At 39.6% G+C, this 24,879-nt stretch overlaps 1 protein-coding gene across 3 annotated transcripts; it reads left to right on the forward strand.

Moving 5' to 3' along the window:
• The first annotated feature begins 21 nt into the window (after window positions 1-21).
• Window positions 22-22,500, forward strand: CSTF2 (cleavage stimulation factor subunit 2). Of its 3 annotated transcripts, XM_073885898.1 has the most exons (15): window positions 22-104; window positions 1,200-1,278; window positions 1,609-1,778; window positions 2,495-2,631; window positions 3,107-3,226; window positions 3,338-3,475; window positions 4,759-4,882; window positions 10,034-10,096; window positions 12,479-12,538; window positions 13,181-13,322; window positions 14,127-14,302; window positions 14,884-15,191; window positions 18,455-18,565; window positions 19,514-19,639; window positions 22,285-22,500. In XM_073885898.1, exons 1-14 carry the CDS (start codon window positions 47-49, stop codon window positions 19,634-19,636), a joined length of 1,809 nt encoding a protein of 602 aa, XP_073741999.1. In that variant the 5' UTR covers window positions 22-46; the 3' UTR covers window positions 19,637-19,639; window positions 22,285-22,500. The 3 variants fall into 3 exon arrangements, with proteins under 3 accessions (XP_073741999.1, XP_025731030.1, XP_073741998.1); XM_025875245.2 differs by lacking the exon at window positions 12,479-12,538; XM_073885897.1 differs by lacking the exons at window positions 12,479-12,538; window positions 18,455-18,565; window positions 19,514-19,639; window positions 22,285-22,500 and adding an exon at window positions 16,021-16,678.
• The last annotated feature ends 2,379 nt before the right edge of the window (window positions 22,501-24,879 follow it).

Here is a 24,879-nt window from a genome sequence, read left to right on the forward strand (position 1 = left end):
GTACGGAAGTGTGCTCTGGCGCACCGGAAGCTGCCGGAAGAGAGCGATGGCGGGTTTGACTGTGAGAGACCCTGCGGTGGATCGTTCTCTGCGTTCGGTGTTCGGTGAGACGAATTCGTGGAGCCAAGCATCGGGGAGGGACAGAAAGAGACAGGGAGCAGCAAGGAATGCCCCCTGCACCTCTTGAATTGTTGCAGGAGCTGGTGATGGGTCGGGCTTGCAGCTCTACCTGCCTATCCTTTGGGGCGGCCAATCTAGTGGACTCGCGGGCAAAGTGATGCTCCCTTCCCCTGAGGTCTCAAAGCCTTTCCATGATGTGGCTGAGGAAGTTAAACTAGCGTTCAGCTTCTATGCGTTTCTCCTTTTATGAGCTTCAATTATTGTCTGGAATCGAGGGCGCATGGCAACTGTCCCGTACTACTTCTCACTCCCTATCCCAGAATACAGATTATATGCTGAGTGTATAGAACTGTATGTCCACTTCCCGCCCTCTCATAAGGACTTTGATTCTCTGCTTTTTACCGTAACATTTTAGTTCGATACTGGTAGCGGCCACCTGGAGTCTTAAAGTGGATTGTAAATGAATGAATGAACGAATGATTAAGATCTCGTCGAAGAAATTTTAAAGAGGATCAGGTCTATTCTGAGTAATCTTTTCAGATGAAATAAGTTTCTTTTAGGTATGTGTGGTGATTTTAAAGCACCTTTTGGAAAGGACATAACAAAACAGATTGGAATAATTTTTAAACATCCTCCACTACATTCATGGTTATTCTTGAGTATGTGTGTATGTGTGGAAATACGGACATAATGTGCCAATTTTTAAAATACCAAATACATTGGTATTTTTAGTAGTTATCGGTATGACTTGCAGATCTTCAGGTAAATACCAGTGCCAAAGTATTTATTTTCACCAAAGTTAAGGAAAATCATAACACTTGTCATATAAGTCTGAGAACTGATATTTAGAAGTGCCTACACCTTTTATATTTAGTCTTAGTGGTTTATTTGTTTTGTAATTAAAGTCAGCAGACAAGATTGAAATGTCTGAAATACCATGGAACTGGAATTGTAGGAACACTATTTTGAGGTAGTTGTTACATTTTCAATGATATAAGTTCTGATTCTGTTTATTTTCTCACAAGGGAAATAGGTTACAAACTCAAGAGTTTTAATATGTTGTCTATTTTCTTTCATAGTGGGGAACATTCCATATGAGGCTACCGAAGAGCAATTAAAGGACATCTTTTCTGAGGTTGGACCTGTTGTTAGTTTCAGGTGAGATTCTCCTTTGACTACTTGGGGTTTTCTTTAAGATCACAAATTTGGCCCTTAGTAATAATAGCGAGGTTTTTACTGGTGACTTTCACGTGCATCCTTCTGTTTGTAACAGCTTCATTCAGGTATAATTCACATACCGTAAAATTCACATTTATTTTTACTAAAAGATACTTTTTTTCATTTAAAAATGTTTAAAAAATATTTCAGTGAAGCAGTCAGTGATAACGTTATTTGTCTTACAGTGGACCACATTAGAACATGGCCATGTTAGCAGGAACACTATATGTGTGTAACATTTGTGCCTGATACTTGGTTCTGCTCTTCCAGGTTGGTATATGATAGGGAGACAGGAAAGCCAAAGGGTTATGGCTTCTGTGAATACCAAGACCAGGAGACAGCACTTAGTGCCATGCGAAACCTGAATGGGCGTGAGTTCAGCGGAAGAGCACTCCGAGTGGACAATGCTGCCAGTGAAAAGAACAAAGAAGAGCTCAAGAGTGAGTATGAACCTGATTTGTATGCAACGTGAATTAGTAAAGATGTAACAATGAAGATTTTTCCATTTGTGATATGTTTTAGCACCCGCTGAAATGGTCAGCCTCGTAGCTTCTTGACCCACTTTAGGCGCCTGCATTAGGGAAGTGTATATCTTTGAGAAACAAGGTAAAGTTGACTTTAGAAGTCCTTCAGTTGCGAAGGAGTTGGTTGACAGTTGAAGATGAATTCAGGCTCACCAAGCCATTAGTTGCACTACCTATGTCATTAGTTTACCACTGCTGTAACGGTTTGTCAGATCTGTAATTGGTGGGATTACTAAGGCATTCTGGCTTCTTTCACGAGGCAACAGATCAGGAATTCCATTTTGAAATTAGCATCTTTTTCTATTCTTTTGCTTTTAAAAATTAGCATCTTTATCTGTTGTTTCGCTTCTGAAATGACTTGTCAGAGGAAATCGATATGCCTCATCCCTAATTCAGGTTAACATTGTCCACCTATGTGATCCTAGTCCTAGCTTTCTTCTGAGAGCAGAAAATACACTCTTATCACTTTCCTCTGCAGAAATAAGAGACTTGCAAATCACTTACTTCTCAGTTCCAGAGAATTTAAAGTTACAACGGGTCCTGGAAAGGAAGCAGCCCTGGAAAGTAAATACTTGCAATGATTTAGCTCATAATTTTGCCTCCTTAACTTTTTGTACTTTCTTCCCGATCAGGCCTTGGCACTGGTGCCCCTGTCATTGAGTCACCTTATGGAGAGACCATCAGTCCTGAGGATGCCCCTGAGTCCATTAGCAAAGCAGTTGCCAGTCTTCCACCAGAGCAGATGTTTGAGCTGATGAAACAAATGAAGGTGGGAGGAGGCATTAGGTTAAGAACAAATCAAATCACATCAAATTTTCGAGGAGTTAATTGATCAAGTGAATGGAAATAATTCCCTGAGCTCAAATATAAGGTGTGCCTGTTGACTACCACTTTTTGCACCTTCAATATGCCATATGTGCACAGCATATTTTACATTTCGTACAAAGAGCTTTCCATTTTTTGTACACAGACACAACTATGCAATCTGGCTTTTTGTGGCCCATAGATATCAGATGTAGATATTCAAATGTGGCTTTTCTCCTAAATGGTGGTATTATGGTATTTGAAATGCCTCTTCCTTCTCTTGCCTGACATGACCAAAATTTTGTGTGCTATGCCAAAACCGATGATAGCTTAAAAAGCTTCTTGAATATCATATTTCTCAGGTGGGAATGGCTCTAAATCGCTGTTAATTTCTAAGTACTAAGTATTGAACCTGATGATGAATCTATTTATCTTCTCAGCTCTGTGTCCAGAATAGTCCCCAGGAAGCACGGAACATGTTGCTTCAGAACCCTCAGCTGGCTTATGCTTTGCTACAAGCACAGGTAGTGATGAGAATTGTGGATCCAGAGATTGCCCTGGTGAGTGCTTATTCTTTTATGGAAACGCCATGGGAAACCTTGAGTGGGGTAGGAACTGCCTGATTGCTTTGTTAAACAGACAGCTCACAGATTTGTCTTTTCGTTTTTTAGAAAATTCTGCATCGCCAGACAAATATTCCAACACTGATTGCAGGCAACCCTCAGCCAGTCCACAGTGCTGGGCCTGGCTCAGGATCCACTGTGTCAATGAACCAGCAGAATCCTCAGGCCCCTCAGGCTCAGTCTTTGGTAGGGCTTTATCTACTAATGTTTCTTTTACGTGTTTTGAATGCCATTTTCACATTAGGAAGATGATACTGAGAGAACAGTCAGGAGCTGAAGACGATAATTTCAATTCCCGGACATAAAAGCAATTTTCAGTTTGCAGAGTACATGGCATGTGTGCCAAGTTTGTGAAACAAAGAGATCCTTCCTGTGTGTCCTTTTATATAGGCTAATTTGATATTTATGTGCATGTGTGGTACTATGGTTGGCACTTTGTTATTCTATATCCATTATCTCATTTAGTACTTAGACTCTAATTGTATGAGGTTGGCACTCATACTATCTCTTTACCAGTGGTAAAAAGTAAAGCTTGCTTGCCAAGAATGACATAAAACTGAAGCCATAAGAAATCAGTACATTTGAAAACCGAAAAATTTCTGTATAGAGAAAAAGAAATAAACCCCAAAGACAAATGACAAATTGGGAAAAACTATTTGCCACACAAATGACGGACAACAAGCTGATTAAGAGTTCTTAGTCATGTTCAAGAATGTTTATTGCCACATTATAATAGTGAAACATTGAACCATCCTATATGTAAATCAGTGGAAGAATGGGGAAAATGTATATTTATTCAGTGAAATACTCTATAACAGTTAAATAAATTACACAGGTCACCATGAATGACTTTCAAAAACCTAATTCCATGTAGTAGTAAAGATGAACTAGGATACATGGTATTAACACAGATAACTCAAAAGTTAGAAAAGTGAAAATAAGTGACTGTGGAAGCCTTCCCAAAATATGGGATGTGTGTGTTTGCACATATCCCAAAAACATGTTGAATGAGTTGCAGATATGTTTAGTACATAATGATTTACATACAATTTCAAAACGTCTGTAAAAATTCTTAAGTGGTTGTCTTAAGGGGACACGGGATGCAATTGGGGAAGACCATAAGGCAGATTTCAAATATATGTAATATATTTATTTCCTAAACTGTATATTTATTTTATTTTCTGTGCTATTTATATATCTGGAATTTTTCATAAGAAAAGTGTTCGACCTCAAAATAAGGTAAACATAAACAGAAAGAACAGTAATCTACCATTTTTTACCATTCAGATTGGGAGAGGTAAAAAACTTGAAGTCAACCATAGGTGCCACATATGGCCTCACAACACAGATCAGACTTGTCAGTCTCTGCTTTTAGAATATGGTCCAATCTTAATTGTGTTCTATATAACCAGGCTCATCATGTGTATTGTCCAGAGGCATATACATACTCTGTTTTTTCTTTTGGTTAGGGTGGAATGCATGTCAATGGTGCACCTCCTCTGATGCAAGCTTCTATGCAGGCTGGAGTTCCAGCTCCAGGGCAGATACCAGCAGCTGTAACAGGACCTGGTCCTGGTTCCTTAGCTCCTGGAGGTATGTTTCATTTACAGTCTTCACCATTTTGGTATTTTGCTGAAATTTTGTTGTAGCAAATGTTATAATGTCACCAAATTATTATGTGGTAATGAGATCTTTATATAAAATTAATACACAGCTAAGAAGCATATATCCTAGGTGGAGGAAATAGTTGATCTCTTATATACAGAGAGCAGGGAAAAGGACCGCAAAATGGAAGAGTATGGTAAAACTTCCAAATTAATGAGGGGGAAATGGAGTGAATGGAAACTAGCCAACAAAGCCAGCAAATAGAGGGAAAAGAAAACAACATTGTGAAGTAATAATAAACATAGAGTAAGGAGGAAGGAATAAAATCTCATACAGTCGTTATTCTAAATGTGAATGGACTGAATTTTCCCACTAAAAGCCAGAGACTTAGATTAGGTTAAAAGGCACATTAAAAAAAAAAAAAAAAAACAGACACAAAATACAGAGTCACATTTGTTATTATATTTAACAGATATGAAATTGCATTTCACTAAATATAATCAGACCAAACAACAAAAGGAAAAAATTTTTAAAACTGTATATTTTGATTGAAAGTGTGTATATAGAAATTATTACTGAGTATTGCTATTATGCTGTAGCTTTTTATCATTCAGCAATCATAACTAAAAAAGTTATGAGTGAAATAGTGGTTCCCTATTATGAAACTGCTATATGAACACATGATATATATCCATATTTAAAGTTTTTTATGCAACATATTTGCCTCTTGTTAATTTATCTAATCTGGGTTAGATTGACTACAACACTACTCATAGAGCATAATTGAATCTAAATTGTTCTGTTTTGTAGAGAAACTGGTCTACAGAGCAAGTTGACAAGGAATAGAGGAAGGGATTTTATTTTATTTTATTTTATTTTTTTAAGATTTTATTTAGTTGACAGAGAGAGAGATAGTGAGAGCAGGAACACAAGCAGGGGGGGTGGGAGAGGGAGAAGCAGGCTTCCCGCCAAGCAGGGAGCCCGATGCGGGGCTCGATCCTAGGACCCTGGGATCATGATGTGAGCTGACGGCAGATGCTTGACAACTGAGCCACCCAGCACCCCTAGAGGAAGGGCTTTTAAAAGAAATTTAAGCAAACTCATGATTTTCATTTATCTATAGGGTAAATATCTTTCAATGAAAGAGACGGATTCTGTATTTTATACATTTTTGAGTTATGGATGCCTAACTTACCTTAAAATATCACGAGTTGAAAGGTGGCCCTACTACACATGACAAGTATGCAACCCATGATATGGGCAACTCATAACATGAGTTGAAAAACACCCAAAGTCGTCTGTATCCTGTTCAGTGACAGAAGTGCCCTGATCATGCACTTGAATGTGACAGGAGTGTCAAATTGCTGTAAAAATTTCTAAGTGTCTGCTCTCCATTTCTGTACTTAACTTCTCCTGAATTGTTAACATAGAGTGTGTGGATCAGCGTTGTCTGTGGACCACACTTTGAGTACCTTTGTAACTAATAGACAAATAAGTAAAGATATTGAGGAATAAAGTAGTGGAACCAATAAGCACGATTTATTATGGGAGATTTATGTCTTTTGACTGAAGAATACACTTTTGCCCCCAAATGACCATGGAACAGTAAAAAAAAAGAACACGTACTTGACCATAAAATAAAAACAAGTTTAAAAAGTAGAGATTTTACAGGCCACATTCTCTTATTATAAGCCAATAAAATTAGAAGTAATTTTATTGTAATAAAATTTACAGTGATAAGTTACTGAAAATAACCTTTACTTGGAAAAATAAGGAACATACACTAAGTAATCCTTGAATTAAAGAGAAAATAAAAAGGAGATTTATAAATTACCCAAAAGACAACAAAAAGTAGTGTGCCTTATACAAAAAATTATGGGAAATAGTGAAGGCAGTACTTAAAATGAATATCTTCAAATGCCTGTGTTATTAAAGAATAAAGGATCCCTAAGTACTAGTTTTAAAGAATTAGGAAAATAATTTTTTTAAAGAAACAGACCAAAAAGAGGAAATCAATAAATACAGAAGTTGAAAGTAAATGGGAAAGGAACTTAAATTACTGAATTTTCAAGTGGTATTTTTTGTGAGTTTGTAGCATTTTTATTTCTGAAGTTATTAAAATATCACTCAGATTTTTGAAATACCCTGTACAAAGCTCCATTGACAGTTGGTGAGAAGGGGAAACAACCTAGTAGAAAAGGCAGCAAGAAAATGAGTAGGCACTTAATAGAAGAGCAAATCCAAATGGCATCAAAAACAAATGCATTTGTAGTCATGGGATTGCAAATTAAATTACAATATATCACTTTACTTAAACCCATCAGACTAACCAAAGTCTCAAAGAGAGATGACACTATTGGTGGGGAAAGTGGGATCATAAATTGCCAGTGGAAATGTGAAGTGTTTCAGCCTTTTAAGAAAAAGTCTCACATTTAAAATTCAGGTACACTTTGACCCACCAATTCCACTTCCGGGAAGCTAGCCCCATACAAATAAAAGTGCCATCATGTGATAGTGTATAATATGAGAAATTATGCCCTTAAATCCTTCTGCCACTGCTTTCCTCAGATCCTAAATCTTTGTACTGTTTTAGTGAATGGTCTGAATAAATCAGAGAGTGGTTTGTGGTTAGAAGAGACCTTTCAAATTATGTAGACCTGTGTGTGATTCTCAAACTCTAATGTACAGTAGAATCACCTGATTAGCTTATTAAAGCGCAGATGCTGGTCCCCACCACCAGACTTTCTAATTCAGCAAGTCCGAGGTAGGGCCCTGGAATTTGCAGTTCTAACAATTCTTTGGTGGTACTGACACTTCTGGTCTGAGCAGCACATTCTGAGAACCACTGGTTTAGACCAACTCATTCACTTTACAGATGAGTAAGCATGGGCAAATGTTAACTTTATCAAATCACTTGTTCAAAATCAGTTACTTAGTAGTAGGGGTGGGGCTAGCACGGGTTCTTAATCCATGGCTCTTTGGTGCCTGGCATATTAAATGAAATAAGAGAATATGATGTGGGGGCGCCTGGGTGGCTCAGTTGGTTTAGCGTGTGCCTTCAGCTCAGGTCATGATTTCAGGGTCCTGGGATTGAGCCCCACGAGCCCTGCATGGGGCTCCCTGCTCAGGAGGGAGTCTGCCTCTCTCTCTCTCTCCCTCTGCCCCTCCCCACCGTTCGTGCACGCTCACTCTCTCTGAAATAAATAAAATCTTAAAAAAAGAATGTGATGTGTACTTGATCTTTTAGTTAAGTATTAATGAACAGCAAACAGTTCATCTTGTCTTTTCTCCCTACTTACAGCATATATATTTCCTTTGAAGAAAAGAGAATTATTGCTATGTAGAAAGGACGAGACAAGGACTTGTGGTACATAATTATTCTTTGTATAGCAGTCCTCCAATCCCAACTGGTTAGGGTAGAGCAGTGGTTCTCAACCCTATTAGACCCTGTGGCCTCTTTTTATTTTGTAGTGACTTTTTACATCCTGAAATGAAATGCACAGATATAACCTACTGAACATGAGTTCCCCCAAAAAATATAATGCCCTAACTATAATATAAAGAAGTTAAAAGGAAAGTAACCTATAGTAAAGAATATTTTTGATATGCATGTGTTCAGGCACAACTACACAAGAAACCAAAAGGTAGCAGTCAGATGCTTGCACCTATCTCATTGGTGTAAAAGCTACAGATGCAGACAAATACAGGTATGATGTTTTGGCAACTCAAATACCAGAGGGACTGTTGACATTAGTGTTGTGATTTTCTCAAATGGTGAAAACTTCGTAAAATTCTTAAAACAAAATGCAGTACCTGGAATTGACTCAGTAATTGTATTTCTGGAAAATTCAGTATATACATGTGTACAGCTGTAAATAGGGCAAAGAGCTTTTTTGTTTACAAATACGGCAGACTTAGGTTCTAAGTTCAGATGACTGTAAACAGATTTTCCTTTGTGTTAACATTCACCAAGACATTTGAAAATTTTGCAAGACAAGATAATTCTGGATTTTGGAGGACTATCTCAGACATTGCAAGGCATCTGGTATCCCTGTTGGCTTCTCATTAAATGCCAGCCATGCCCCATAAATCTTTTCACAACTAAAACCCACAAATTTACAAAATACCCTGTGAACAGTATTGCCTCCTCTGAGAGGAGTTTTGTGGGCAAGTGCCATCATTCTCCTATATCACAGAAATTCTGCCAAGGTTTTAGTGACCAGTGAGACTAAGTATTCTCATTTAACTCACTTTTCTGTCACTGAAGCCTAGAGTTTACTAACAAACTTTATCTTCTGTATAACTGCATTGTTTAGTGATAGTTATGATCTTTCTTTTTTTTTTTAATTTTTTATTGTTATGTTAATCACCATATATTACATCATTAGTTTTTGGTGCAGTGTTCCATGATTCATTGTTTGTTCATAACACCCAGTGTTCCATGCAGAACGTGCCCTCCTCAATACCCATCACCAGGATAACCCATCCCCCTCCCCCCCTCCCCTCTAGAACCCTCAGTTTGTTTTTCAGAGTCCATCATCTCTCATGGTTTGTCTCCCCCTCTGACATACTCCCCTTTTCTTCCTCTCCTGTTATCTTCTTCTTTTTCTTTTTTCTTAAAATATGTTGCATTATTTGTTTCAGAAGTACAGATCTGTGATTCAACAGTCTTGCACAATTCACAGCGCTCACCGTAGCACATACCCTCCCCAATGTCTATCACCCAGCCACCCCATCCCTCCCACCCCCAACCACTCCAGTAACACTCAGTTTGTTTCCTGAGATTAAGAATTCCTCATATCAGTGAGGTCATGTGATACATGTCTTTCTCTGATTGACTTATTTCACTCAGCATAACACTCTCCAGTTCCATCCACATCGTTGCAAATGGCAAGATCTCATTCCTTTTGATGGCTGCATAATATTCCATTGTGTATATATACCACATCTTCTTTATCCATTCATCTGTCGATGGGCATCTTGGCTCTTTCCACAGTTTGGCTATTGTGGACTATGATCTTTCTTTGTAGTTTTCTGCCTGGGAGGCAGAAGAAGGGAATTTGTTAACTCAGCCACTGTCCTAATTTTTTTCTACACTGTCCTAATTTGTGTTTTTCTTTCCTTCCCTTTATCTTCTAGGAGGAATGCAAGCCCAGGTTGGAATGCCAGGAAGTGGACCAGTGTCCATTGAACGGGGACAAGGTAAATAAATATTAATATCTGATTAATGTGGACTGGACTCGGAAATGTTGTATTTATCTGCACTGTCTTAATACGGCAGCCACTAACCACATGTGGCTATTCGAATATTAAATTAATTGAAATTAGGTAGAACTTAAAATTCAGTTTCTCATCACACTAGCCACATTCCAAGTGCTCGATGGCCACATGTGGTTGTGGCACCACATACTGGACAATGGCAGGTATAGAATATTTCCCTCATTGCAGAATATTCTGTTGGGGACAGCGCTAGTCTAGACTTTCCATCTAGTGACTCAGAGCCCAGCTCTACAAGAATCAAAGCAGTTGGATCCTTTGTTTCTGTTTAATTTATATCACCTTTTCATAATAGCCTAATGACACTACTGACATGTTCTCTGTCACCCTTGTGGATATTTGTTGACTGAGTAAGGAGCTTTAATAATGAGCATGTAACATGTAGAAGCCTAAATCTAAACCACAGAGAAAACTGGGAGGGGATCAGAGATCTGTGAAGCCTACTTGGTAAGGGTATGTTACTGTGGCAGTAACACTGGTTACCACAGCAAGAGCCACTCCAGAATCTCCAAATTATTTCCCTCTGTTGCTGGAGTTTGAAGAAACAGAAAATGGAGTCGTTTGGTTGAAAACAATGTTAGGAGGAGAGAGAGTGAGAAAACAGAAGCAACTAACAGTAAAACTGAGGGCGTACTATAGGCCAGGCACTTTAATTTTCATAGACAACTGTGTGAGTTAGGGGGCAGCACCTCAGGATTCAGATAAAGAGATGGAAGCTCAGAGTTTTAAGTTACTTATTCAAGGGCACACGGTAAGTAAATACTGCTGAGTAACGTGGACAGGACTTGGGGCACTCATCTCTTCCAGCTAGTAAGTGGCAGAGCAAGATTCTGAAGTCTCTAACTAAAATCTTCCTCTTTCTGAAAATCCACACCGCCTCTGTTAACTTCCGAAAACACTCCTCAGTGTCTTCCATTCTTATTCATGTTGTCATCGTGATGAGAAAGAACTGCTTTGGGCAGCACAGAGAAACTTAACTTACTTCTTCTTAGCACATGGCCTATAAGTGAAACCCATTTTTTAGAAGCAAAATATTAAGGTAGAGCCTGTGTACTATATTCCTCGTCTACGGTTTGTCCATTAGGGTTGGTTGCTGAAGTGACAGAATGGATCATCTGGTCAGATGGTTGACAGTGGGACAAGCTCTTGACCAAATGCCTCATCTAAGCAGCCTGTGCTTTTGTGCTGTTGTGCCCCCACGCCCTTGACCACTCTCAGTAGATGGTGTGTGCACCCACAGTATTTCTGCATTAGGGAGAAGGCATTGGGGTTCCAGTCATATTTTTCTTCTTCCCAAGCCATCAATCAATCAAACTTCAGCCGTTTAATATATATTTCCACAAGACCTCTTCTTTCCTGCTGTAGTTCTCTGGGTCAAAAGTTAGCAAAGGGAAATGACTTGAGTTCTGAAGGTGTATGAGGTGTGTCTTCTCGAAGAGATAAAGTGAGATGAGTTTTCTTTTATAGTTTTTGTTCAGTACCCAGCAGAGGAAGCAAGAATCTTTCCACTTGTACCCAGTTTTCTTTCTTTTCCTGGAAGCCATACTTACGCACCTTTATAATGGTAAAAGGAGATAGTGAGATTAGTTTAAGAAGACACTTCTTGCCTTCTGCCACCTCTGTGTAGTGTTGGTGCCCTTGTCATCTCATTAGTCTGTCTGCTGTTGTCATGGTGTTTGGTTATCACCAGGGACTCGTAGCAGTGGAGTATTTTTTGAGGAGTGATATTCTCTTTCTTTGTCTAAAGGTCATTCGCTGCATTTCCCGCAGAGATTTTTGTGCTTTAAAATATGGCAAAAAATAGTACGGTCCACTTCTGTTATGGGCCTCTTCAGAATAAATCTTGCATTCCAGATTCAGTACAATCTTTTTCATGTTTTGCTTATGAAACTATGTTTATGTTCTTTGCCTAACTAGAGGTTCAGAACCATACTTTTTATGTTTTGTTTCTTTTCTTGTAATGGTATAAGGAGATTTAGGTGGACTCATAGTAGCAGAGGTGAAAATGGAGAGTGGCTGAATAAAATCAGGGGCCCACCGGTTTCACCTTAGGAGGCAATCTCATTACAGCAGAACAGTTTCAGATCCCAAAGCAGCTGCTTATAGGAAGATTTTGTAGCCTGGGTCAGGCTCCTGAACTCTTGGCTTTTTAATTTACATGTGTAAATCTCCACCATCTGTATGTGTATGATTGTGTGTGTGTGTGTGTGTGTGTGTGTGTGTGTGTGTGTGTGTGTGCGCGCACGCATGCGTGCAAGCTATTTTAAGTGTCTGCTCTTTCTCCTTTTGAACTTACTGCTCACCTAGGAACCCTACAGCACTCGCCTGTGGGACCCGCCGGGCCTGCATCAATTGAGCGAGTTCAAGGTACCCATTGTATCTGCGGGTTTCCTTTTGCTTGTGTTCAGGGTGGGACGTTGAGAGGACAAGGGCTGCTTGGCAGTCATCCTCACGTTCGGAACCCAAAAGGGTAGTGTTTTGGGCTTTTGTTTTTAAATTTTTTCCTGTTGGGGCCACAAGCCTAAGATTGACCTCTTCACACAGGGCAGAGAACATGGATGATATGGGCATCTGTCCGAGGCTGTACTCCCTCCCTACTGGTGTCAGGAGGCTTGGATGGAATAGCAGTCTGTAAGGAGACAGCAGGTTCTTGCAGAGCCATGGCAGTGTTCACATATGCCAAGACCCTACCTCTCTTTTGTGACTCTGGTCCTTGAACTCAGATTGATTATAAGGAAAACCAGGAGCATAAGTTTCTTCAGGTTGCAGTGCTAGTCCTTGGCAGGTTGCTCCCCACTTTGTTTTTTATATAATTCCATCCATACCTCTGACATGGCATAGATGCTGCCTACACCCTGCTTCTGTTCTTGAGCTGCAAGAGGAGTCTGCCGTGGTGAGGTTTCACCCGCTCTCAGGTGTCTGAATTATGTTGTCAGTGGTATATAGAGTCATTTCTTGTTTCCTTCTGTGTCCTTCACAACAGTAACTCCCTGTTTGTTTCCCTGTCAGTGCCGATGCAGGACCCCAGAGCCGCTATGCAGCGTGGGCCCTTGCCTGCCAACGTCCCAACTCCTCGAGGTTTATTGGGAGACGCTCCAAATGACCCGCGTGGAGGCACTTTACTTTCTGTAACTGGAGAGGTAGAGCCTAGGTAAGCGCTTACATAGAAGGAAAAGACTGCAGGAATCCAAACTTTCCCTTGGTCTGAGAACACCGTCTTTCTGTACCTGTTTGCCTACTTCAGCAGATAAATAAGTATTCATGGCCGCTGTCCAAGACTAAGGATGCACTTCTCCTTGGACAGAACCGTATCTGTTGAGTATGTCATTTTGAATGAACCATGGCTACCCGAGTCTTTAGAAATTGGAAATTCTAGCACATATCCAAACGGGAAAAACTTCTGTTGCTTCTCGGTAGTAGCAATATCAATAGTAGCAATAATGATAAGATGATGATGATTGATATGAATGGGGATCATGCCTCTGACTCTGCTGTGAGTACTTTACTTAGATCATCTCATTAAATCCACACAACAGCCCTGTGAGATTGATACTATTATCAGTCCTATTTTACAGATGAAGAAACCGGGGCATAGAGAAGTTAAGTAAATGTGCCTAAGATCACATAGCTAATAAGGGATAAAGCCTAGATTTGAACCCATAGAGTAATCCACGTTCTTAAGCACTGTACTACATACTCGTTCTATACAATGGATATCCATTACCTCCTCCTTAATTATGAATGCCCTGAGCAAATATGAAATTCTAGAATATGTGCGTTTATATCTCCATAGCTTTTTTTTTTCTTTTTGGACCTGTTTGGTGTTTGTTCTCTTAGCATTTATAGGCTGATGTTTGCATCAGTTTTTTGATTTTTTTACTTACTGATCTTCTGGTTGACTCTTTTTTTGTTGTTTTGTTCTGTTTTAAAATGTAACATTTTTCTCCATCTCTAGAGGTTACCTGGGACCACCTCATCAGGGTCCACCCATGCACCATGTCCCAGGCCATGACAGCCGTGGCCCACCCCCACATGAGTTGAGGGGAGGGCCATTAGCTGAGCCCAGACCTCTAATGGCGGAGCCAAGAGGACCCATGCTAGATCAGAGGGGTCCACCCTTGGATGGCAGAGGTAAGGGGAGACCACATCACAAGGCCGACTGGTAGTTGTGGGCTGATAATAAACCCAACTGTCTTAGGTTCTAATCTGGGGTAAAGAAGGCTGGGGCAATGGGATTGGCAAACATTTTTAAGATTTATCTGCAGACCTGTAAAACTGGGAAGGGGAAAGCGGTCTCGTGTACAGTTGACCATTGAATAACACGTTTGAACTGCGCAGGTCCACTTATACGTGGTTTTTTTTATATATATAAATATAGTGCAGTACTGCTAAGTGTATTTTCTCTTTCTTAACGATTTTCTTAATAACATTCTCTTTTCTTTAGCTTACTTTATTGTAAGAATGCAGAACATAATACACATAGCATACAAAACAGGTGTCCATCAACTGTTTATGTTTTTGGTAAGGCTTCCAGTCAGCAGTAGGCTACTAGTAGTTAAGTTTTGGGGGAGTGCTCCAATCCTCGCCTTGTTCAAGGGTCCCCTGTAGTTGGGGGGAGACGTGACTGGAGGAATAGATTTCTTTCTTTGATTATTGTTTCTTTTTGCGGTAAAGATGAGTAGCTACACAATGGTTTTCTTACAACTTTACAGGCGGAAGAGATCCCCGAGGCATAGATGCACGAGGGATGGAGGCACGAGCCATGGAGGCTAGAGGATTAGATGCCAGAGGATTGGAGGCCCGTGCAATGGAAGCCCGCGCGATGGAGGCCCGCGCGATGGAGGCCCGTGCGATGGAGGCCCGCGCGATGGAGGCCCGTGCGATGGAAGTCAGAGGGATAGAGGCCAGAAGTATGGATACAAGGGGCCCGGTCCCTGGCCCTAGAGGCCCTATGCCTAGTGGAATCCAGGGTCCCAGTCCAATTAACATGGGGGCAGTTGGCCCCCAGGGATCCAGACAGGTATGTGCGATACTCACTTCTTGCTTCTACATGAAATGGTGATCTGTTCCGGAATTGACCGTTGAGCCTGACTATGACTGCTTTCTGATTTGGGCTATTTCTCAGCTTGTTAGAACAGGAAGATTAGAAAACTCCCTTCTTCTAGTTTCTCTGTCCCTTAAGGTGGTTATTTTCTGGCCACCAGGATTGTAGCAACCTTGTCCCACAGTTTAAGGAGTTCTTCCATTCAGAGCAAAGCCCCTGCAGATTTAGGAGACAGAGTGTGTATCGCTAGAATCTAGGCATGGATAATTTGAAAAGCCTCCCCCAAGCGATTCTAGCATACAGCTGTAAGAACTGCATTAGAGCATAGGAAGAGCTATTAGCAGTCATTTCGATAATCTTAGGTTTGCAGAAACCTATTTTAGTTTACTTTCATTGTGTAGCCTAAGTGAACAGTGGAATATGAAAGGCAGTTTTTACTAATGTTCACCTTAAAACCTATGGAACTGAATTCTTATCTCCTCTTTCTCCTTATTTGGCTCTCTCTAGCTAAGTGTTACGTGGCGATCTCTGATCATCTGTGTGTTGTCATCTCCTTCGCACACAGTTGGTTGTGGGGGATGGTATGTGTGTCTCTTCCCTGAATTTGTATGCGCTAGCCCCTTCGTCTCCCTCTCGCCCCTCCTTCCTCTATGTACTTCTTCTGTCTCTCTTCCCTCTTGCATATGTCTAAGTGTCTTGCTCCCCTGTGTGTGTGTGAGAGAGAGAGAGAGAGAGAGAGAGAGGGAGGGAGGGAGAGTGTCACTGGAATGGAACATGTCCGTCATCCAATTCTCTCATTTTATAGGTTTGGAAACTGAGATCCAAGAATTCAGGTGGCTTACCCAAATTCACACAACTAAAAAGTGACAGAGCAAGGAGTAGAACCCCCTGTTTTTTTCAGTGTACCACTCAATCCTGTTATCTGCACATCATGCATATGTATGTTTGTGTCTACCTCCCCCTCTTTAATAGGAAATATGAATATGTTGTTTTCTGGTACGTGTAAAAGAAAACTGTTCTCCTTTTTTCAAATTGTGCTTTTTAAAAATGTGTCTGTGGGCCTTGATGTTTATTCTGCCCTCTGGGATCAGTAGCCTTATAATAGAAATGGTTTTTATTCATTTATTCAGTCATTCAACAGATATTTATTGAGCACCTACTGTGTACCAGAGAGAGCTCTAGGTACTGAGGATATAGCAGTGTGAACAAAACAAAGTCCCTGCTCCCGTGGAGCTTGCATTCCAGCTGGGGAGACTGACAACAAATAACTACATGATGTCGTTATATAATTCTGTCAGTAGTTTTGTGGAGAAAGACATTGAAAATAATGTTTGGAAGACCATTTCTGGATAATGTGTTGCTGTTTTGTCTCTGCTAATGCTTGAACTCATTACTCTGTAATATTAGGTTTATATAGTTTTCATTAGTAGATTGTATAAAGCCTATTGGATCTGAGTGGAAAAAAATAAAGATTTTATCTTCAAACCTTTTTTATATTGTTTAAATTAATATGTTTACTCATATATAAGAGAGATAGTGAGACCCTTGCTTCCTCCCCTGTATCCGTCTCCCCTGTGACCCCCATCCCCTATAGATCATTGCTTTTATTCAATTTTGGGTGTATCTTTCTAACAAAGAGGAAGATATTAGAAAAAAATGTATCTGTCTTTCCTTTCTTTCACTGTTCTGTGCCTTGTTTTTTTTTTTAACTTTACAGTATATCCCTAATTCATAATTTTAAGTCAGATTTTAAAATTAACTCCAGTTCACCTAGTTGGAAATTTGTTAGTTAAAAGGCTTATTATTACTAGGGTGATTATATGACTTATCCAAACAGGGACATGTTTGGAGTGAGAGTGCTGTTAAATAGTTACTCTGGGGCAAAAGCATAAACTGGGACTATCTATCTTAGGCAAACCTTGGATGTGTGGTCACCTATATTGTGACTTGTCTGCCTAGAACGTGTTGGCACTCCCGGAAACTTTAAATGGCCATTATTGAATGGTTAGCTCATGATAATACGTCAAATTAGTATTAACCGTGCAGCTTCAAAAATGTTGTTCTCCTAGATGTTTCAGATCTGTAACATAACATTAAGGTTCAGACCGGTCTCTGGATTCAGTATTGATAAAGAACAGAAAGTGATAATGAAGTGTATTATGCTTCCTTCCCTTCTTAAACAAGATAATGAAAAATGATTTTAGCCATTTTTGATTACTCAAGGTCATCATTGAATGTGCCTATTATTGTATATGCTATAATAGAAAGTACAGTTATCTCCTGTTTGGTTTCTGGTCTCCTTCACCATCAGGCTGTTGCCTGGTTCTTCACATTGCTGTCATGGTATCTGCTCCTAACAGTGTATCCACATTTCTTTTTATGCTTTGCTGCTTCTGATCTACTGGGGAAGCAGGTAACTAAGTTTATTCACAGTTTGTTTCATAAGAGTACCTAAACTGGGTGAATGCCTGAGTGTGAACATAACAACATAGGGACCTTTAACAGTTATTCTTGGTGCTCTGAGGCCTTTTCTTTGGGTTCTGGTGGTCTTCCCAAAGATCAAACTCATTGAGGATCTTAAATAAGTATGATATAACTGCATTTTGTTCTTTTAACTTGAGTCAGTCCTATTTCTTGGTCTGTATCTAGCAGAAAGCATCTGCTGCATATTCTCTCTGGAAAGTTATAAAAAGCAAATGTTGGGCTAATAGCAGTCTTTTTCCCAGAGGCCTTCCCATCTTCTTTCTGCCTCTGCCATAATGATCGTCTCTGCCTTACTTGTGAGATAGGGCCTTTTGGGGCGAACTGCCTATGTCTGATTGAACTAGAGGTAGGCGGTATCTCTGTGAATGAAGCTTCCCCAGTGGACCAGCATACATTATCTCTAGAATATGCTGGCTTTCATTTCTGTTTCCACTGAGCCTTAGTTTCTAGGATGCTCTCAGTTTTCTCTGTGCTTATGCGGCTGGGTTTTGCTTGATTTGATGGTACTGTGATATTTGTTGATGATGCTAGAGCTGCCGTAAGCAAATGTGTCTAACTCGCTAGTTGATCTCTTGCTAAACCCTGCCTCCTGCCATTGCTAACAGTAGGAAATGATCTTCAGAGTCATTAATTTGCTTTTTTTTTTTACTCCTATCCATAATCAGATCATATCTTCCACATTGCTGTTATTGGATTCTGAATACTATATGAGAAGTTCTGGAAACTCTCCTCCTCCTCTCTCTTTGTGCACATAGGTCCCAGTCATGCAGGGAGCAGGCATGCAAGGGGCGAGCATTCAGGGTGGAGGTCAGCCTGGGGGCTTTAGTCCTGGCCAGAACCAAGTTACCCCACAGGATCATGAGAAGGTAAGCAATACTGTCTGTCTCCAGAGGCATACATCTTTTGGATTCCTCTTTTCGGTTACGATGTGGAGGTCCTGGGTCTTTAGCATTCGTTTGGAAGTGATGTTTACTCTTACAAGTTTTTATGATCTTGTTATCTGAATATCTGTGGGCCTGATCTTAAAATTCTTAAATGGATGTATGTAAATGGCAGCTTATCTTACATTTCAGACTCATCAGCCAATAACAGTTTTTTGTGCAGGCCAGATTGACCTGAAGCTCTAAGTCCCTTTTCTTCCCCTCCCCTTTCTGCTTTATCCCTAAAAACAATAGCAGATTTCCCATGAGTATATATATTTCTATATTTGACCATCATGGGGAGCTCATATCTGATGGAAAGACTAAAACTTGTGAAAAAGAGAGACTTTTAAAAGGGGATTAAAGGGGCACCTGGGTGGCTCAGTCGGTTAAGTGGTCAGGCGTCTGCGTTCGGCTCAGGTCATGATCTCAGGGTCCTGCTGGGATTGAGCCCCACATCAGCTTTGGGCTCCCTGCTCAGCGAAGAGTCTGTTTCTCCCTCTGCCTCTGCCCCCCTCCCCCCACTCATGCTCTTGTGCATGCTCACACTCTGTCTCTCTCTCTCTCAAATAAAGAAATAAAATAAAAAGTCTTTAAAACAGAATTACAAACTAAAGACTTCCCAAGGTCCACAGATAGCATGTTAGTCTGCAAGAACTTTGGGTTCATGCAGGTGTCTGTTTGATTTGAGTCTCCTAATCTTAGGTATGATTGTACCTGAGCTTTTCATTGTACCTTTTCTCACCAGCCGGTTTTGGTTTGATTTGGTTTGGGATGGGGTTTTTTTGCCTGCAGTATTCAGTGTGTGAGGTATCCTTCCTTTTTGGACAGAAGCTGGTGGTGGTTTTTTAGCTGCCATCATTAAAACTCATTCCCTTTCTTTTCTCTTCACAGGCTGCTTTGATCATGCAGGTTCTTCAGCTGACTGCAGACCAGATCGCCATGCTGCCTCCTGAGCAGAGGCAGAGTATCCTGATCTTAAAGGAACAAATACAGAAATCCACTGGAGCACCTTGAAAGGTGAGCAGACTTAACCTGCCTAAGTCGAACAAACTCCTTGTGCATTTGGGGTATTAGATACTTTCAGCCTTAACCAACAACATTCTCCTGATCTAAAGACTATCCGAGGCCCACGCTCCTCTTGGCTAGACTCTTCACCCTTCATTAGGTCAGCCTCTGTCAGGATAGGGAAAGGCAGCAGGGTATCTGTTCAGTTGTTGAGTTGGTTGTAATCTTTTTTAACCTTTCTTTCCTAATGGCAAAAGTAACATGATCACTTTTACAAAATGAATCAAATACAGAAATGGAGAAAAGTCGGGGTAAGAAGCTCTGCTTCCTTAATCTCCTTCCCTGGACAACCTCTAAATGTAGTTTGTTGTGCATCCTTCCAGGATCAGTTGTGTTATTTTACTCCAACTGTCCCATCAAAATGGAGAAAATACAAAGCATTTCAATAAAATGTATAAATATTTTGGTTTCCGGTATTTATTTAATATTAACTATTTTGATGTTAAACTATTAGAGCACATATTTCAGGGTAGTGACCGTCCACCATCACCATCAGTCCCTTTACATTTTAGAGGTTATTATATACTGCTGCCCTTTCTTTTTCTTCCTTATCTGTCAGATAAAACGGATCATAATCATGGAACCATCTGACTCCATGTATTGGCATTTCTTTTAAAAACCATTTTCTCCAACATCTTGTATTTCATAAATAATTGTTTTCTTGGGGCGCCTGGGTGGCTCAGTCAGTTAAGCATCTGCCTTCAGCTGAGATCATGATCTCAGGGTCCTGGGATTGAGCCCCGTGTTGGGCTACTTGCTCAGTGGGGAGCCTGCTTCTCCCCCTGCTTGTGCGCACACTCTCATTCTCGCTGTCAAATAAATAAATAAATAATCCTTTAGAAAAATAAATGTTTTCTTTTTTCTTTAAAGATTCTTTTAGTTTTAAATAATCTCTGTACCCAACTTGGGGCTCAACTTACAATGCTGAGATCAAGAGTCATATGCTCTACCAACTGAGCCAGCCAAGCACCCCAATAATTCTGTTTTCTAAAAACAGCTTAAAATTCACATTGTCCCAATGTCAGCTGGAATATCACATTTTGAATTTCTACTTGTTACCGCATCTGTATTATAATTTCATCCATATATTATCATATAATAGTGAACTCATTTACACTATTTAGCAGTCTTTACCAAATATATTGTGTTTTAATCCATATTTGCAAAGTTATTAAAACATCTAAACTGGAAATATGCTTCATATCTGTATTTAGACTTGTTTTCTTAATTTATTTTATTTTACTTATTTATTTCACAGGGGGTGGGGGAGAGCACAAGCAGGTGGAGCTGCAGGCTCCCCGCTGAGCAGGGAGCCCAATGAGGGGCTCGATCCCAGGACCCTGGGAGCATGACCTAAGCTAAAGGCAGACACTTAACTGACTGAGCCACCCAGGCATCCCTGTATTTAGACTTTAAATGACTGAACTATAATGAGAAGCTATCATAGATGGATAGCTAGCCAGACTTTTGGTATGACCACTACTTTACCTTTTTAGTCCAGATGCCCAAGGCCATTTTTTTTTAGTAAAAGTATAGACTATTATATTCAGAGGAATAGATTAAAAACTGTTCCCCTCTTTTACTTTTTCTGATTTATTTATGTCAGAGAAGGTATTCCCTACAATATGGGGAAATTACTGTTTTTAGATAGTGGAGACAGAAATGTTTCTGAAAGTTCTTTCATTACATATTCTAGCTTATAAGATATTTCAAAGCCTTGCACATACACCACAGGGCAAAGGTTTTTGTTTGTTTTACATTTTATTTTGAAATAAATTCACAGAAGGTTGGAAAAATAGTACAAAGAGCCTCGTGTACCCTCCCCCTGACTTCCCCCAATGATAACATCTTGAGAAGCTGTTATGCAATACCTTTTTGGTTTGTAGTACAAAACCAGGAAACTGACATTGGTACATTACTGTTAACTAGACTACAGACCTTATTCCATTTTCACCATTTTTTAAACCTACATTCCGTTTTCACCATTTTTTAAACCTACATTCATGTGAGTGAGATGTGCTGTGTGCAGGTAGTTCTATGCAGTTTTACGTGGGCAAGGTTTTAATGTGTATCTGCTGTTACCCGTGCATACTATAGCCAAAATGTTGGCTCTCTGTTCATCCTGTACCTTGCTAGTTGTGATCCATTTCTGCTATCACTTGTGATAGGCCTCTATACTATTACCGTTAGATCAGTGGTTCTCGACCAGAGGCAGTTTTGCTCCCTGTAGGACATTTGGAAATGTCTGGAGACATTTTTCATTGTCACAGCTTTCGGGATATGGTATACTACTGGCATTCAGTGGGTAGAGACCAGAGATGCTTCTTAAACATCCTATAATCGTAGGATATCTCCCCTCCTCCGCATAACAAAGAGTTATCTGTCTCCAAATGTCAGTAATGCTGAGGTTGAGAAACCTTGCTATAAGAGGTGATTACTTTGGGGATCCTGGAGGCAGACACCTTAGGAATCTCTCCCTGGTGATTTGCTCTTTTGCATAGCCTCCCTCCCCTGCTTTGAAATTTTTTTCTCCTGATGTTTGGGAAAGAGAATTTTGTCTCCATTTCTAATGGCTTTCTCCCAACTTTTCCTTACAGGTTTTCAAAAATACCTGGCAACAAATCGGGAAATTAATTCCATAACTTTGTTGAAATGTTACAAAAAGATGACTTCTGCATCCTAACCCTTGAATGACTCAAATTGGTGCCAGGTGGAGGATTCCCATCACCTTCTCTCAGAACAAAATCAGTTCATTCTGTTGTCTTAGTTTGTATATTTTCTGTGACTTGAAATAAACTTTGAACACAATTTTAGTATACTGCAAATTGATATACACCTTTTTGCTTTTAAAAGGCTGAACACCAAGGGTGAAACCTTAGATGTGTTTTCAACCCTTACCGCAGTATTGTACTTTAATGTTATATTGCCATAGTTCTGTTTTTCCTTTAAGTTAACCACTTATTCTTCTTGGTGATATTTGAGAATTTCTCAGAAGCAATGTTTTCTGGAACTTAGTTTTTGCTTTGTTCGCTTCCAGCAGGAATAATAAGATTTGCCCTTTGAGAACTTGCTAGAACTTCTGAGTTTACTGGGAGAAAATAGCCCCTGCTTAGAGCTATTAAATGGTCAGAAGGCCAACAAAGCAAAGAGCCTAGCAGAGCAGTGTATTTGGTTTAGGAAAAGCTAATGATCAAAATGCACTTTTTTTTTTTATCAATAGGTTTATTCACATGCATATTTCAGAGCTAAGACAAAAATGTTGTATTGGCACTGGTTCAAGTGTGTCAGCAACACAGGAGACTGTTAACATTTACCTGTCTGTTCTAAAACTCTGCAGTCTTGGTAGTCAACCTTAAAAGTTAAAGAAGCCACTAACTTTTCACATGTTCAAGATGAAGTAAAAACTAAATAGAAATCAAAGGAACAAAATACATTTCATTCTGCCTTCTAGGTAATCACTAACTTATAGCCTTCCCCCGTAACCAAATTTATTCTGGGAAATTAAAACATAGAAAACCCTAAAACTTCTACATTCTTCTCATTTATTTTAAGAGGACCAAATGTAGATCACAAGCAGTCAGATTGCCCATTAGGCCTGCCCCTGTCTGCTTCCTTACAGATAGATGTGACAGTAATTAGTGCCACTCGCTCTGACCTATGGCTCCTCCTGCCTAGTATTCTCTCTCTCATAGTGGCATTAAGGAGGAACATGATTTCTCTCCCATCAGGCCAACCTCAAGAGGTTAAGAGATGCCTTAATAATTAGTAAAGTTCCACTGGAACTATTCTTTGAACCTATTTATATTCTCAGAATCCTACCCTCTGGGTGAGGATTATGGTCAAGTGAATTAAAAGCCTGCCATAGGCTTAGAGAATGTAATAGCATATTGCTTACATGTCAAGCAAAATAATGCAATGATAATCAACTTTATGAGAGACATTGAAATTGAGGGATTTTCTATTCTGATATGTAAACATTTACTACGAAAAAAATTCGCTGAATAAGCTACTTCATATTACAACCTAGGAAGAAAAACGCCCAAAACAGCTGAGGAGCTTTCTGGGTATCCTGCTCATTCCCAATTCAGGCTTGGATGTTGATTATACATAGGATTTATTATCATTACCTTTTCTGCCTACTTCCATGAATATTCTAGGCCTTAACATGTTGATTTTAGCAGTAGTCCTATCTCAAAGTATTGATATAGTTAGACATTGAAAACTGAAAGTGAAGCCTTTCTCATTAGGAACTCATTATGTAAGTTTCAAGGAACACTAAGATTCCAAATCAAAATCAACGAAGATCAAATTATGTGGTCAGCAGTTGTCTAAGAGGAGCCAAATCATCCAGGTTCCATTGTGCATTTTCCTAAAGCCTTATTAAATTTCATTTAGATTGTTGAAATCCAGGAAATCAGCAACAGCAGGGATATTCCAATCTGTTCTACAGAAACATCCATTACTATTTTTTCTGATGTCCAATTAAATGAAACACAATTAGCTGCCGTGAGTTCATGACACCTTTGTTTTGTTCAGACTAGTTACTGAAAATGGATCTTACCAATCCTTCAAGTCATTCAGGTTTTTGGATAATTAGAAACAACCATCTATTCATTTTTGGTCACTTAATGGTAGAGAAATAGGTGCTATAATGCTAATTTAGTAGAAACATTCTTACAAATTTAATCAGTTGACTTGTTTTGGGGCACAATGAAGTATGGGTTTTTTTCCCCTCTTTTTTAAGGCCCCCCCCCCGTCTTCTTCGCTTCTACTGATCACTGTGATTACTAACATCCCAGAGCCAGGTGGATGGGAGAAATAAAAAGCATTTTAATAGGAGATAAGACATTTTGCTTATGTCATTAGGTGAATGATTCCTTAATAAATAGGGAAGAGCCGGAAAAATGGTATAAAAGTTTTAAATTATCTTTTTTAAAAATGAAACGTTCGTAAACCACCTTAGTAAAAATGATGATTAAAGAGCCCCTGTTGACTGTCATCTTAAGATGGAGTTCGAGTTTTTGCAGTTATTTCCAACAGAACCATGTAAGCTAATGATAATATATCTGACTTTCAATTATAATTTCAATTATAATTAGCATCGTTTCAAGATTTTCTTTCCCAAATGGGGAACCTAGATTAAGTAATAAGATTCATTCATTAAGCAAAGAGGAAAATCCTTCATTTCTTGA

Source organism: Callorhinus ursinus, unplaced genomic scaffold (assembly GCF_003265705.2).
Source record: "Callorhinus ursinus isolate GAN/ISIS: 27379988/994484 unplaced genomic scaffold, GSC_fseal_2.0 scaffold67, whole genome shotgun sequence".
NCBI classification, from domain to species: Eukaryota; Metazoa; Chordata; class Mammalia; order Carnivora; family Otariidae; genus Callorhinus; species Callorhinus ursinus.

Excerpts from the sequence above, each read along its gene's own strand:
- CSTF2 (XM_073885898.1), top strand. The coding sequence starts at position 47 with ATGGCGGGTTTGACTGTGAGAGACCCTGCGGTGGATCGTTCTCTGCGT. Across the intron at positions 2,632-3,106 it reads AGCTGATGAAACAAATGAAG|CTCTGTGTCCAGAATAGTCC; the intron begins GTGGGAGGAGGC and ends TTATCTTCTCAG. Across the intron at positions 18,566-19,513 it reads CCCCACAGGATCATGAGAAG|GCTGCTTTGATCATGCAGGT; the intron begins GTAAGCAATACT and ends TTCTCTTCACAG.